Source organism: Lutzomyia longipalpis, chromosome 2 (genome assembly GCF_024334085.1).
Source record: "Lutzomyia longipalpis isolate SR_M1_2022 chromosome 2, ASM2433408v1".
NCBI classification, from domain to species: domain Eukaryota; kingdom Metazoa; phylum Arthropoda; class Insecta; order Diptera; family Psychodidae; genus Lutzomyia; species Lutzomyia longipalpis.
Genome location: NC_074708.1, coordinates 11,361,431 through 11,376,472, shown reverse-complemented (window position 1 = coordinate 11,376,472; position 15,042 = coordinate 11,361,431). Strand labels below are relative to the sequence as shown.

Here is a 15,042-nt window from a genome sequence, read left to right as displayed (position 1 = left end):
TTAGGCTGTCTTTGGGTCTATAATATGGAAAAGTTTGTTACCGAGGGATGCTTATATTTGACTGAAAATAAATCGGATATTTTTATAGGAATTTTTAAAGAAATATTGTGATTTATTCACCAATTTTCAATATTTACATGAATGAAAAATTGGAATATATTCTTTTTTAATTCCATCTTGAGGAATTAAGGGAAAACAGCGAAAACATTTATAAAAAAAAAAACTTGAATTTAATCTTGAAATTTTTGTCTTAAAATTTAATATAAATTGAAAGCAATCACATCATTTAGATCTAAAAATCTTTATTCTAAATTTCATTCAAATATTAATAAAATCATCAAAAATCATTTATTGTTTATGCAATCAGATGTTTTAGAATAAATTCTCACCAATCTTCTCGGCAATAAGAATATTCCGCTAATCTCTTTGAAAAAATTTTCCGTTTTTGCAAATATTTATTCTTAAAAAAAAAGATGACAAGATTAAGAATAAAAAATCAGCAGTCAATCCCAATGCGAGGGATTAAGAAGATGATTTTGGCATCAAAGTGGATCAACGATGATTGCTCGTGAGAATATTATATAGGAATTGTGAAGAGGAAGAACAGAAAAAAAAACTGTACAGTTTATCGCTGCGAATTTGTGCGAAATTCCAATAAAATCTCCGGCGAAAGAAGTCACACACCTGGATATAAAAGTGCCACTCAATCCATTTTAGTGTGTCAACCGGTTCTTATTGATATTAAAAACAATAAATGACCACCGCGCGATTATTGCTGCAAATATTTTGCGCGCCATACCGAAGAAATCTGGATTACTTTTTTTTCAGTCTCTCTCTGTTTAATCTTTCGTTTACCCATCCCCAGGTTGAGAGAATCAGGGAGAGGCTGGCTCTCTTTGGTGGTGCTTATCTCGCGCGCATCCAACTAATTGGACGTTGGATGTGGATATATCGTTAAATTGGCAAGAAAGGAATAAAATTGCAATTTCCACGGAGAAAGAGTGATACAAAATAACTGTTTCTCCTTTCCCCCGTCCTCTTTTCCCGCCATTATTTGCGTTCGCGCCAAAAATTCCCCGCGCAATGACCTTCCGCGATTTTTTATGATTTCTTCTTGTGTGATTGTTCTGTAGCTGCTCAGAGGACTCCAAGGCAGGTACTTGGTCTACCCACGCGAGAGACAACAATTTGGGGGAATGTTATCCAAGAGGGAAGTGCATGCCTCACATCTCGTGGCCATTTGGGCTTCTGCACGTCCGTCAAACATTGCTACCCCTACTTTAAGCTACCCAATTTGGGACTCTGGGAATCCTGGGTACTTGGAAACTACGACACCTGCACCTATTTTGACGCCAAAGGCTCACCTGTGAGTAAAATAATAGAATAAGCAAAATCCACAAAACAAGAACACTTTCTTCCATCCCATAGAGAGACAAACGTGTCTGCAGAAACAGTTGGTCTGTCTGTGGAAGATTTTCATCAATATTTAAGCAAAATTTCTGTGGAGAATTTAATTCTTTTTTTAAATGCCTGATCGTTAATAATTTTGTTTGCTCGCTCCCATTTTTAATGACCCACATCCATAATTATTTCATCGGCATTTAAAAGACTGTCTTGTCTTGTTTTTTTTCTTTTTGCAAAGGCATTTGGTGTCTGCTGTACAAATCCCATTACTCTACCCCCATCCACAACGGCACCATCAACGGAGGAAGAGGAAATGACAAAACCCGAAGCTCCAGAGAAGCCAAATGAGGAGGAAACCGAAGAGATGGAAAAGCCAGAAGATAAACCAGATGCAAACAAGAGTCCCGGCGTGTGGCCCCCACCTGTACCGACACATCCACCAAATCACACACCCGCTACGCATCCACCATGGATCACTGGTGGTGTTGCCGGAGGGCCCATTGCTGGGGTACCCATAGCCGGTGTCCCCGTTGCCCCTGCAGCCACGAAACCCACAACAAAACGCCCCAGCGTTGCCACAACCTGGCCCACACGTCCTCCCGTCTTCCAGTGGCCTCCAACAACCACACCAAGTCCCGCCCTGCCCACGCGTCCCAGCACAACGACAACAGCCCCACAAGCCCCTCAGGCTCCCCCATCGGGAATCAACACGAATTGTGGCGTGAAAAATGGCTACCAGGACTCTGAGAGGATTGTCGGTGGACACAATGCCGATCCCAATGAGTGGCCATGGATTGCAGTACTCTTCAATGGTGGACGACAATTCTGTGGGGGATCCCTCATCGATAGTCAGCACGTTCTCACGGCAGCCCATTGTGTAGCACAGTGAGTATTCATTTTATTTACAATTCATTTAGGAAGATTTTGCTAATTTTTGGCATCACTTTCGTTTTGTATTGGGTGGGTGCTAATTTGACTGCAATTGAGCGCGCGAACTGTATGTTAATCATGCAGGAAAGCACGAAAAATAGTTTTAATTCGTGAAATTCTTGATTTCTTTGAGTGGAAAACAAGAACAAACAATTCCTTAAATTTTCCTTAATTGAAAGGAGTTCTCTTGAGAATTCTCTTGAATATTTTCAATCTTGTTCATAATTTTCTTTAATGAAGCTATGGTACAAATAAAAATTTTAAGAAAAAACTTCTTTTTATGAAAGTCTAAAGATTCTTTTCTATTCATTCATTTGAATAAGAGTGAAAGTGGAAAGATTTCTAGAGAATATGCAGAAAAAATTTAAGTTTTATGTTTGTTCTATAACTTCAAACTTTCTTTTAAGTTGACTGCAAAGTTTATCTGTGTATAGTAATTTTGGTAAAATTTCAGTAATACAAGTTGGGCCAAAAGTTAAGGTGTGTTTTTGATTGTCTATATCTTTTGGAGTGGATGGGTTTGCTGTACCTTGTACTGGAACATCTTTAAACAGGGAAGAACCCTGCGCAAGGTTGTTCTAGATGTTCTCAATTGAGCGGCACGTTTCCGAGTGGAAGTGTTTGGGCCGTTGCGAACGCATTCTCGCATACTTTCCACAATTTCACTCCTTGGCGCATCATTCACCGTCCCACTGGCTTCAAAACGATTAATAAGTCGTCAAACGGTCCTTCTATCCGGCAATGGATATCCAGGGAATCGGGCTCGAAACTCATTTCGCATATATCGCATAGACTGATTTTATTACGCAGAAACGAGCAAACAATTTGTGCGCTCTCTTGCAACATGTAACGATTCATTTTTCGACACTTCACACGACTGGGAAATTTAATTAATTCAGAGGGAAATCAAGAAAAAGACTACGATTCAAAATTGGCTTGATAAACTGAAGCTCGAAATCCGACTAAAATTAGCGCCAAAAAATCTAACGTTTCATTAAACAGATTTGGGCTTTTCTTTACAATTCTTTTATTCTAAGAATTGAAAAAAAGTGTAAAATTTTGACTTTTGTGATGCAGCACAATCATGCCAAATTGTGCAACAACGAAAGAAATGGTCACCTTCGTCATTTTTCAGTACATGCAATTTAACCCTTGGAAGACAATTGAATGCCGCATTAGAATTATCATTTAATTTATTAATATGGAATAAAAATGAAACAAAATGACGTGATGTTTTTTTTTATTAATGAATTTCCCCAGATATCTTTAAAAAATGAAGCAAATGAAATTTTTTGAGTTTTTCTACATTTTGCTTTTTTCCGCATTAAGATATCTCAACCCAATCAAAAGATATAGACGATCAAACACAGACCTTAACTTTTGGTCCAATTGAAATGAAATTAGGGCATGTAAAAGAAACTATTGAGATAGACAATAAATTTTAGATCAAAAATAGTTAATAAGAAAAATAGTCAACATCCATTTAAAATTTACCTTTTTCGTCAACAGAAAACATCCTCATTGAACTCTTTTATAAGGCACATCATCCCCTACAATGATACTTCCCCTAAATAAATTCTATTCATATGAAGGAGGAAGATTTTCCACCCCTCGTTACACCGTAAATTTCATTCATTTGCTGCTTGACAGTGTATCACTGAGTGGTATTTCTCCTTCAGAAAAACTCTCCTGTAGAAGGTATTGGCAGTGTATTCTCCATGCCTTCCCCTTCACAATATATCTACCCTCATTTACAGAGCTTATACACTGGCTCTGAGTCTCATTCAACCCCTGAATTTGTACACTGTCAAGTAGAAAAAATCCCCTCGTGAAGTTAGACAGTGTGTAACAAGGAGAAATAAAGGGGTGCTAAAATACGAAGGGGAATCAAAAGCAATTCTATTCCTAAACAGAAACCTTTATGCTAGATTTATCTACTCTATCAATATATTTTTGCAAGATAATGTATTTTATTCTCTAGATTTAAAAACTGAAAGACAAGAAAAAGAATCTTATAGAATATTTTTTTTAAAAAATCTTTTTAAGTGAAGACTGAACTTTAGAATTTACTGAAAAATGCTTTTAAATTTTCCTGAATAATTAAAATCTTTTAAAAAATTTATCTTTTCCTCCCTACAGTATGAGTTCGTGGGATGTAGCTCGATTAACCGTTCAACTGGGAGATCACAACATTCGTTCAGCTACAGAGGTGGTCCACGAGACGCGTCACGTTAAACGAGTTGTCCGCCACAGAGGATTTGATTCACGTACTCTGGTGAGTCCCTAAATATTCTTTTTTATTTTAAATATTCAAATTTTCCGCTAATTTTGCATTTTCTTTGCATTCTCTTTTTATTTAGTACGACGATATTGCTCTTTTGACCCTTGACCGTCCTGTGACATTCTCCTCATCAATTCGACCAATCTGCTTGCCACCATCAAATGATGTTCGATCCTACAATGGGAAGACCGCTGTTGCCATCGGATGGGGGAGTTTGAGAGAAAGTACGTCAAGAGGAGAATTTCTGCTTAAGAAGTTTTTTTTTTATGAATTTTTCTTTTTTAATTTCTAATAGACGGCCCTCAGCCATCGATTCTACAAGAAGTTAGCATTCCAATTTGGAGCAATGAGCAGTGTGCTAGGAAGTACGGATCAGCTGCACCTGCTGGTATTACGCAAAACATGCTCTGTGCTGGACAGGATAATCGGGATTCTTGCAGTGTGAGTTACAAGCAAAAACAAATTAACGAAAAGAAACGGAAAAAGTCCTAATTTCGTTTTTTTAAATACTATTTCAGGGTGATTCTGGTGGACCCCTCATGGTAAATGATGGCAAATGGACGCAGGTGGGTGTCGTGTCTTGGGGCATTGGTTGTGGTAAAGGTCAATATCCAGGTGTCTACACGCGAGTCTCCAACTTTATGCCATGGATCATGAAAAATCTCTCCTAAAAACACTTCTGTGCCCTTCAAAAGGATGGCTCTTCTGGTAGCAAAAATAAAATCTTCATTATTCTGAAGATTTGACGCGTAAATATATTAATGAATTTGTATGCCATATTTGTAAGGAAATAATTTCAGATTTATTTTATAATTTATATAATGTGAATTTAATGATAAGAAAGTATAGGTATATTGTATGTCTGTGAAGGAAAAATCAAGCTTTTCTTGCTTGATTTTTTTGGGGAAGAAAAAAAAAAAGGAATTTAGACGAGATTTTTTGATTGTAAAGAAAAAACTTTAATTTGAAAAGAAATTTTTAAAAATGCAAAACGTTGAAAATTGAAATTATTTTAAGAATATTTGAACAAAATATGCAAATATTCTCTAAGATATTGTACAATTATTCTGTGGAATATTTTTATGAAAAATTAAACGGATATTTGAAAGAATTTTGAAGCAAATATTCTGAGAATTTTGGGGTAGATTCTGATAAAAATCTTTTCTTTTCTTACAATTCGTCAGTTATAAGATTTCTGGTATTCCGGGAAAAATCTTATAGAATTTTGACATTTTGTTTCTACCTTTAATCTATTTTTTAAGGAAAATTACTTTTCCAGACCTCTTCAGAGATCTTTCTCACTATTTTCCTGAACAACCATTTCTTTGTTTTCCTTTTCTAGAACGACAATAAAACGATTTAAAAACACCCATTTGTCAAAATCTTACAGCAACTTTTCAGTTGTTAGAAAAAAAAAGAAAAGATTTTATCAGAATCTACCCCTTTGTTGAAGAATTATTCAGCTTAAGGGTTAAAAGACAACTTGTAAAAATTTGGAGAATATTTTGTTGAATTTTGCGAAATATTCTAAAAAAATGGGAATTTTCAAAGGAATATTGCAAATAATATTCTGTAGAATATTACGAATATTCCAAATATTTTTCTTAAATGCCAATATTGAAGAGTTCTGTTATATACATTGCAGAATATTGACAAAAAAAAGCATTCAGATTTTAATGAATAATTAGAACAAATTATTGAAATTTCAGATTTCTTTCTCGCAGAATAGAACGAATTGTTCAAATATGAGAAAAAAAATAAAATATTCCGAATATTTAGAGAAGATCTCGAATTTACCGAATATCATGAATTATGATTATGTATCAATCTTTCATATGATTATTCTGCAAATAAAATCAATAAAAATAAAAAAAATATTCTGTAGCTGTTTTATCCTAAATGAATTTAGCAAAGTTATGAAAATATTCGCGGAGTTTTCTATGAAAATAATTTGAAAAAAAAAAACCTTAAGTAATTATAACTTATTTTTCAATCATTTATCGTAATTTTTGTGATACCGAACACTTAATGTAGAGATTTTTAATTGTTTTAAAATGTTGTCTGCCTCCTTTCCAATTTATTTGCATCCTTCGGGATATTTAAAGGATTTTTAATGAATTTTATGAATTTTCGAATCATTTTCTGTGCCGATTTTCCAATTTCTTCGTTTATTTCTTTCGAAAAATCTCAGAGTTGAAAGGTCTCGCTAGATTTTAGCATTAAGATATACCCACATGTTTTAGGATCATAAAAATATTACTTTTATTTTAATATATCATCTTTCTGGATAAATAAATTAACAGTAAATATATTTTATTAATTCTTTTTCTTCTTACACTTACTACATTAATGTTAAGGTGAAGACTTATGGAGTTGTAAAAACTTTGCACATTCCTTCTACAATTCTTTCTGACTCTTACTTCGTGCCAAGTGAATGAAGAAATATTTTAATGAGGTCTTTGCATATTTCCTCCAGAGCAGCTAAATTTATTTTTCTTGCTTCAAGTTTAGTTTTAAAAAAAAATCTTCATGCATTATCACAAAGATATAGATAAAAACAAAAAATAATAATTTGGTGACAAAAAAGCGGTTCTGTGCGGTAATAATTAATTAATATTTCGATCACTTAGACGATTGATTTTCTTTTCAGTGTTATAAAATCTATTCGTGGTAATATTTAAAAAAAAAATGAAAGAAATATGTTAAACAAATCAGTCGATATTTCTTGTGTGTTCTTCTAAAATATATTTTAAAATATTTGGGGTTATTCTTCTTCATTTCTTTTATCTTCTTTTATCTTCTTTTCCTCTTCTTTTTATTAATACAAATGTTAACATATTTTAATGTTTACTCCCTCCGCATTTTTTATGTCAATTTTGAATACGATGGCGGTGAAAACTTCTTCCGGAGGAATTTAATAATATACAGAGGTAAGCACGAAACTAGCGTGATAACTGACACCTTCCATGCGAAGTCATACGACCAAATGAATTCCCAATCTGTCGTCGCAATTGAAAAGAAAATTATTTTCAATTCTAATAAAAATTTATAAAAAAAAATAATGAAAAACTCACCAAAATACTCATGAAGGACAGCCAGGGAGATAAGATAGAGAATTAAACTGAAGATTTCCGCAAGAACCATTAGCCTGTGCCACGTTCTTATCGTCAATGCAACCATTATTAGTTCTGTGAGGATGAGTGCTGAGAAACTTATTGCCACAATGTGAATAAATTCGTCTTCGAATAGTACGAGAGCTCCGTACATTATGACACCACCTGTAAGGAAGATTTTATTCGTATAATGTTCTCTCAATATTTATTGCGATTTATGCTGTTAAAACGATGTAAAAACTTTATAAAATTTAAAAGAAATTGTGTTTCTTTTTCCTTCAGAAGTAATTCTTTAAATTGGAAAAAAAAATTTTTTTGGTCTTATTCTTACTGTTAAAAACATTTCAGCTTTTTTAACTGAAAGTTTTAATCTCGAAATTCCGCCAATTTACTTTGGTCAAAAATTTGCTTATTTTGACCAATTTATTTGGTGGATGAATGAATATGAATGAATAATGGTTTATTATATCCAAGAGATACATGGTTATCTATAATAGGACTATGACTAGGATATTTGACAATTTTTTTATTTAGTTAGAGTATTTTGACTAATTTATTTGGTCTAAGATATTTGACCAATTTTTTCATCGATTTTGACCAATTCAAATTTTTGAAGCATGAAGCACGCACGCAATACGTTTTAACTGAATTGTTTTGTCAATTTTACTGAAGTTCATCGGTCGTTATTTTTCCAATGAAATTTCGATTTTTATTTGACCTTCTTCAGGTCCTATGACATTAATACAAAAAGAGTTTATCATTCTTTAAAGAACTTTGATTTAAATGACTGAAGTAATCAGCTAAATGCCAGTTTATCAGATAGATGAGTGATTTTAAATGATTTTTACGAGTAAAACTCTACAAAAGTTATTCAATAAAAGTATAAAACGCAGATTTAAATAGTCAAAATGACTGAAGTTATTTGGTTAAAAATACGAAACAGTCAAAACGGAAATTTTTTGGTTAAAATGACAAAAAAAAAGTTAAAAAAAAAAGAAGTTAATCAGTCAAGAGATTCAATAGCAGATTGAAAGTCAATTTAACAGAAGTTTTTTAGTAAAAATAACAAAAGTTCTTAAGTTAGAAGGAAAACCACCGAATTAAATTGATAAAAAAACAAAAAATAAGATAGAGATACATCGATGTTGATTAATTTAAATAGTGAAAACACTTCGTGCAATATGATTTAATGGAATTATTCTGTCAATTTAACTCAAATATTTCTGTCCTTTTGACTAATTTAAATTATGGAAGAACTTGACTGAATTATTATATATTGATCTTCAATCAGTAAAATTCTTTTATCATTTAAATTGGTTAAAAGAACAAAAGTACTTTAATAAAATTGACAGAATGATTCAGTTAAATCACATTGCACGAAGTACTTTCACCATTTTTTAATTAGTCAAAATACTCTTTCGTTGAAATAAAATTGTCAAATATCTTGAATCAATTAAATTAGTCAAAATGGCCAAAGTTTTCATAGAATTTACTGTATTTAACAGATTATCTATCCCGAAAGTAGATTTTTTTTCCACAGAATCATTTGCAATTTCTTAAATAAAAAAAAAATCTCACCTTGATAGATGCTGATAAGGACCCACATGAAGAATGTTTTGTAGCTGAGACTCCGTCCCTTTGACAGCTCCTTGTACAGCTCGGGATATGTGACTGCAATGTGGGCACTAATGTCCTGATCGAGTACGAGCGAAAAGACCGGGAACATGGTGTAGAGTGTTGCATAGCCAACCATCAGGAAGCCCTGATAGAGTGGCACAGATGACAAGTAGAAGACAGCCGAAAAGACTGCCTGCATTGTGGATATGATGAGACCACGATGAATGACAAATTGTGACAATGCCGCCGACCTCTTGTACGCCCTTCGTCCATGAACAAGGAGGAGTTTGGCAATGTGAGCAAATTGCGGGATACTAAAATCACCCGCAAGTGATGCTTGACGCCCTTCGCGACCCTCAATACCCACCCCTGCGTCCGCTTGCTGAATCATACTCACATCATTCCCCCCATCACCCACGGCACACGTTCTCCTCCCTGTGTAGCGCTGAATCAGCGACACAACCTGCGCTTTCTGCGTCGGACTGCATCGGCAGCACACAACAGCCGGGCATGCTGTGGCCAATTCCATAAATTCATTCTGATAGTACTGCAGGCACACCTCGAGACTCTCTCCCGACACCACAAGGGCACAATCTTGCTTCCTGCGAAATTGATTCAACTCCAAATGCGCATCTGTACGCGTGAGGACACTCTTGAGTACGTGCAAACTCTGATTCCTCCCCACGAGATGACTACTCTTTGCAATACACGTTGCCGTCTCCAATTTATCACCCGTCAGCATCCAAATGCGTATGCCCGCATTCCGTAGGAGCTCCAATGTGGGCCTCACACGATCCTGCAGACGATCCTCAACACCCGTGAGACACAGTAGCTCCATCTCACGCTCAAGGGACTCAATCACAGCCGCCACCTTCGTGAAACGATCCGTCACACTTAGCCTGGCTGCATTGTAGCGTGTCTCAAAGTCACAATATTGTTCCTCTGTGAAAATCTTCTTCGCCACCACAAGTGTCCGGAGACCTTCACGTGCCATATTCCCACTTTCCTCACTCAACCAATCATTGTACTGCACAATGGATGACATCACCACATCGGCACCCTTGAGGTAGAACGTAATCTCCCCATTACTCAGATCCTTCACAATGATCCCCATGCGTTTGCTCTCGCTCGTAAAGGGGAACACCTGAAGGATCTGGAAGCGCATGAGATTACCACCGAGAATTGAATTGAGGGACGTTGTACTGCTACTCGATGGTGAATTTAGATCCACACGAGATCCATCGGCAGATAAATTCGTCACTGTTGTATCAATACTTCCCCCATCATTCGGATACTTTCGCATTGAGCCCTCTTTGCCGTAGTGTGGACTACGCAATTGCAATGTAACTGACTGCAGATCACGCGCAACAAGAGCCAAGCCCACCTGTTCAGTCCACTTGACAAGAGCAATCTCATCGGGACTCGAAGCTTGGTACACAACCTCACGCTTTGCCGGGCTTTCAATGTCAATTGAACGACTCGGGGAATCCTTATCACTCCCCCCGTGTTTGTTGTCTGCATCATACACCGGAGTGACATTGTGACACAACGCCAGCGCCTTAACAGCCTCCCACGCACGCCACCCCTCAGGACGTCGCATTCGTGTATTTGCAAACATGGCAGTGGTACGATTTGTCACATCGGGCTTCTCCTGTTGCGCATTAATACTCTGAATGGTTGATGCCACCTCGTCAAATGAATCATTCCCATAAGCCACCGTACCCAAATGAATCTTCTTAAAGACCATCTCATTCTGCGTCAATGTACCCGTTTTGTCCGTCAGCAAGTACGAAATTCTCCCCAATTCTTCGGGGATTGTCGTTGAACGCACAACAGTTCCACTTATCTCCGGGTCATTCTGTATTTGCCACGAATAGAAGGCTTTCCCCATGTCAAGGTTCACGCGTAAACTAATGGGAATGATGTAGGAGAAGAGGAGAACAAAGCGAAACATATAGCGATACCATGGCCCATTGAAACCCTTGAGACACATCATAGCCAATGCCAATCCCATTACGGCACAAAACAGCACCTTCGTCAAGCCATTTATCTCCAAATCCAACAACCCAATCTTCGAGCGTGGCTGCGAATTATTCATCACACTGCGTGTCTCACAGCCTGTGTACACAACAATCCCCGTTGCTGTACCCGCTGCCACCACAGTATTGGCCCAAAGTGTGTTCTCCACATCGAGACTCTCCTCCTCTGAGCCTTCCTATTTTAGCAAAGAAAAATAAAATAAAATTGTGGGATTCCCTGTGAGAGCAACGAGTTTCTAATCAACCTACATTTTCATCTTTTATTTATTTATTTTTTTTTAATTAATCTCTCTCGTGGTTTGTTGGGACTTCCCCAGACCACATGATCTTCTTTTATTTCTTAAACTCTAAGGGTGAATTCACAGCTCAATACCGCAAGCTCCACGGCCTTATAGTGTCGTGATGAGCTTTGAGCTTTGAAAGCTTGCATTTTTTAATCTCTTCTAACGCATTCATTTTTCGTATTGTGCCTTCTCCCTCTCTCGCAGAAGACACTCGAGCGACATTCGAACTCTAGCGCTAGATGGGTATTTCTTCCTCGCCCATCTATGTCCAGGAAGCTTGATTGAACAATCCTGGCCACTATTTCTCCTCATTCCTGTTCCGGGAATGGGATGAACATTGCCGGATAAGTGCTTCCTGCCTCCAGATTATCCCAATTTGGCCACAACTCTGCATCCCAATGATGGGGATGCTGGTGAAAAATGTTGGTATTTCTGCCGGATTTGTGGTCACTCCTCATTGGTAATGATGGGATGACCTCCGGATTGAGGAAGTCATCCCAGGATTACCAAGTACTGGAAAAATAGGGAAGGCTGGGGCAAAAATTTTTATTTTTCGCCAGTTTTGTGGTCACTCCTCATAAGTAATGATGGAGTGACCTCCGGATTGGGGAAGTCATCCCAGGATTACCAAGTTCTGGACAATTAGGGGAGGCTGGGGCAAAAATTTTTATTTTTCGACAGTTTTGTGGTCACTCCTCATAAGTAATGATGGAGTGACCTCCGGATTGGGGATCTCATCCCAGGAATATCATATTCTGGAAAAATAGGGGAGGCTGGGGCAAAAATTTTTATTTTTCGCCGGAATTGTGGTCACTCCTCATTGGTAATGATGGGATGACCTCCGGATTGAGGAAGTCATCCCAGGATTACCAAGTACTGGAAAATTAGGGGAGGCTGGGGCAAAAATTTTTATTTTTCGACAGTTTTGTGGTCACTCCTCATAAGTAATGATGGGGTGACCTCCGGATTAGGGATCTCATCCCAGGAATATCATATTCTGGAAAAATAGGGGAGGCTGGGGCAAAAATTTTTATTTTTCGCCGGAATTGTGGTCACTCCTCATTGGTAATGATGGGATGACCTCCGGATTGAGGAAGTCATCCCAGGATTACCAAGTACTGGAAAAATAGGGAAGGCTGGGGCAAAAATTTTTATTTTTCGCCAGTTTTGTGGTCACTCCTCATTGGTAATGATGGAGTGACCTCCGGATTGGGGAAGTCATCCCAGGATTACCAAGTTCTGGAAAAATAGGGGAGGCTGGGGCAAAAATTTTTATTTTTCGCCGGAATTGTGGTCACTCCTCATTGGTAATGATGGGATGACCTCCGGATTGAGGAAGTCATCCCAGGATTACCAAGTACTGGAAAAATAGGGGAGGCTGGGGCAAAATTTTTTATTTTTCGCCAGTTTTGTGGTCACTCCTCATAAGTAATGATGGAGTGACCTCCGGATTAGGGATCTCATCCCAGGAATATCATATTCTGGAAAAATAGGGGAGGCTGGGGCAAAAATTTTTATTTTTCGCCGGAATTGTGGTCACTCCTCATTGGTAATGATGGGATGACCTCCGGATTGAGGAAGTCATCCCAGGATTACCAAGTACTGGAAAATTAGGGGAGGCTGGGGCAAAAATTTTTATTTTTCGACAGTTTTGTGGTCACTCCTCATAAGTAATGATGGAGTGACCTCCGGATTGGGGATCTCATCCCAGGAATATCATATTCTGGAAAAATAGGGGAGGCTGGGGCAAAAATTTTTATTTTTCGCCGGAATTGTGGTCACTCCTCATTGGTAATGATGGGATGACCTCCGGATTGAGGAAGTCATCCCAGGATTACCAAGTACTGGAAAATTAGGGGAGGCTGGGGCAAAAATTTTTATTTTTCGACAGTTTTGTGGTCACTCCTCATAAGTAATGATGGAGTGACCTCCGGATTAGGGATCTCATCCCAGGAATATCATATTCTGGAAAAATAGGGGAGGCTGGGGCAAAAATTTTTATTTTTCGCCGGAATTGTGGTCACTCCTCATTGGTAATGATGGGATGACCTCCGGATTGAGGAAGTCATCCCAGGATTACCAAGTACTGGAAAAATAGGGAAGGCTGGGGCAAAAATTTTTATTTTTCGCCAGTTTTGTGGTCACTCCTCATTGGTAATGATGGAGTGACCTCCGGATTGGGGAAGTCATCCCAGGATTACCAAGTTCTGGAAAAATAGGGGAGGCTGGGGCAAAAATTTTTATTTTTCGCCGGAATTGTGGTCACTCCTCATTAGTAATGATGGGATGACCTCCGGATTAGGGATCTCATCCCAGGAATATCATATTCTGGAAAAATAGGGGAGGCTGAGGCAAAAAAAAATTATTTTTCGCCGGAATTGTGGTCACTCCTTATTGGTAATGATGGGATGACCTCCGGATTGTGGAAGTCATCCCAGGATTACCAAGTACTGGAAAATTAGGGGAGGCTGGGGCAAAAATTTTTATTTTTCGCCAGTTTTGTGGTCACTCCTCATAAGTAATGATGGAGTGACCTCCGGATTGTGGAAGTCATCCCAGGATTAACAAGTTCTGGACAAATAGTGTATAGTGGGGCAAATTTGTGGGTTTTTCGTCAATTTTGTGGTCACTTCTCATTAGTAATGATGGAGTGATCTCCGGATTGTGGAAGTCATCCCAGGATTAACAAGTTCTGGACAAATAGTGTATAGTGGGGCAAATTTGTGGGTTTTTCGTCAGTTTTGTGGTCACTCCTCATTAGTAATGATGGAGTGACTTCCGGATTGTGGAAGTCATCCCAGGATTAACAAGTTCTGGACAAATAGTGTATAGTGGGGCAAATTTGTGGGTTTTTCGTCAATTTTGTGGTCACTTCTCATTAGTAATGATGGAGTGATCTCCGGATTGTGGAAGTCATCCCAGGATTAACAAGTTCTGGACAAATAGTGTATAGTGGGGCAAATTTGTGGGTTTTTCGTCAGTTTTGTGGTCACTCCTCATTAGTAATGATGGAGTGACCTCCGGATTGTGGAAGTCATCCCAGGATTAACAAGTTCTGGACAAATAGTGTATAGTGGGGCAAATTTGTGGGTTTTTCGTCAGTTTTGTGGTCACTCCTCATTAGTAATGATGGAGTGAATTCCGGATTGTGGAAGTCATCCCAGGATTAACAAGTTCTGGACAAATAGTGTATAGTGGGGCAAATTTGTGGGTTTTTCGTCAGTTTTGTGGTCACTCCTCATTAGTAATGATGGAGTGACCTCCGGATTGTGGAAGTCATCCCAGGATTAACAAGTTCTGGACAAATAGTGTATAGTGGGGCAAATTTGTGGGTTTTTCGTCAGTTTTGTGGTCACTCCTCATTAGTAATGATG

At 37.8% G+C, this 15,042-nt stretch overlaps 2 protein-coding genes across 3 annotated transcripts in view; one reads left to right on the top strand and one right to left on the bottom strand.

The window, feature by feature from the left end:
• LOC129790699 (transmembrane protease serine 9-like) overlaps positions 1–15,042 on the top strand; it is a 776,474-nt gene that overhangs the window by 2,202 nt on the left and 759,230 nt on the right. Inside the window, exons 2-7 of the mRNA XM_055828366.1 lie at positions 1,134–1,366; positions 1,643–2,289; positions 4,474–4,609; positions 4,695–4,839; positions 4,911–5,056; positions 5,134–5,608. Coding sequence (XP_055684341.1) covers positions 1,134–1,366; positions 1,643–2,289; positions 4,474–4,609; positions 4,695–4,839; positions 4,911–5,056; positions 5,134–5,286 — 1,460 coding nt within the window. The 3' untranslated portion in view covers positions 5,287–5,608. The remainder of the gene's footprint in view (positions 1–1,133; positions 1,367–1,642; positions 2,290–4,473; positions 4,610–4,694; positions 4,840–4,910; positions 5,057–5,133; positions 5,609–15,042) is intronic.
• Positions 6,853–15,042, bottom strand: part of LOC129790664 (probable phospholipid-transporting ATPase IIA) — a 17,316-nt gene continuing 9,126 nt past the window's right edge. For both annotated transcript variants that reach the window (XM_055828288.1, XM_055828289.1), the window contains exons 4-6: positions 9,307–11,560; positions 7,690–7,893; positions 6,853–7,614 (exon numbers count right to left, since the gene is read on the bottom strand). In XM_055828288.1, coding sequence (XP_055684263.1) covers positions 7,481–7,614; positions 7,690–7,893; positions 9,307–11,560 — 2,592 coding nt within the window. In that variant the 3' untranslated portion in view covers positions 6,853–7,480. The remainder of the gene's footprint in view (positions 7,615–7,689; positions 7,894–9,306; positions 11,561–15,042) is intronic.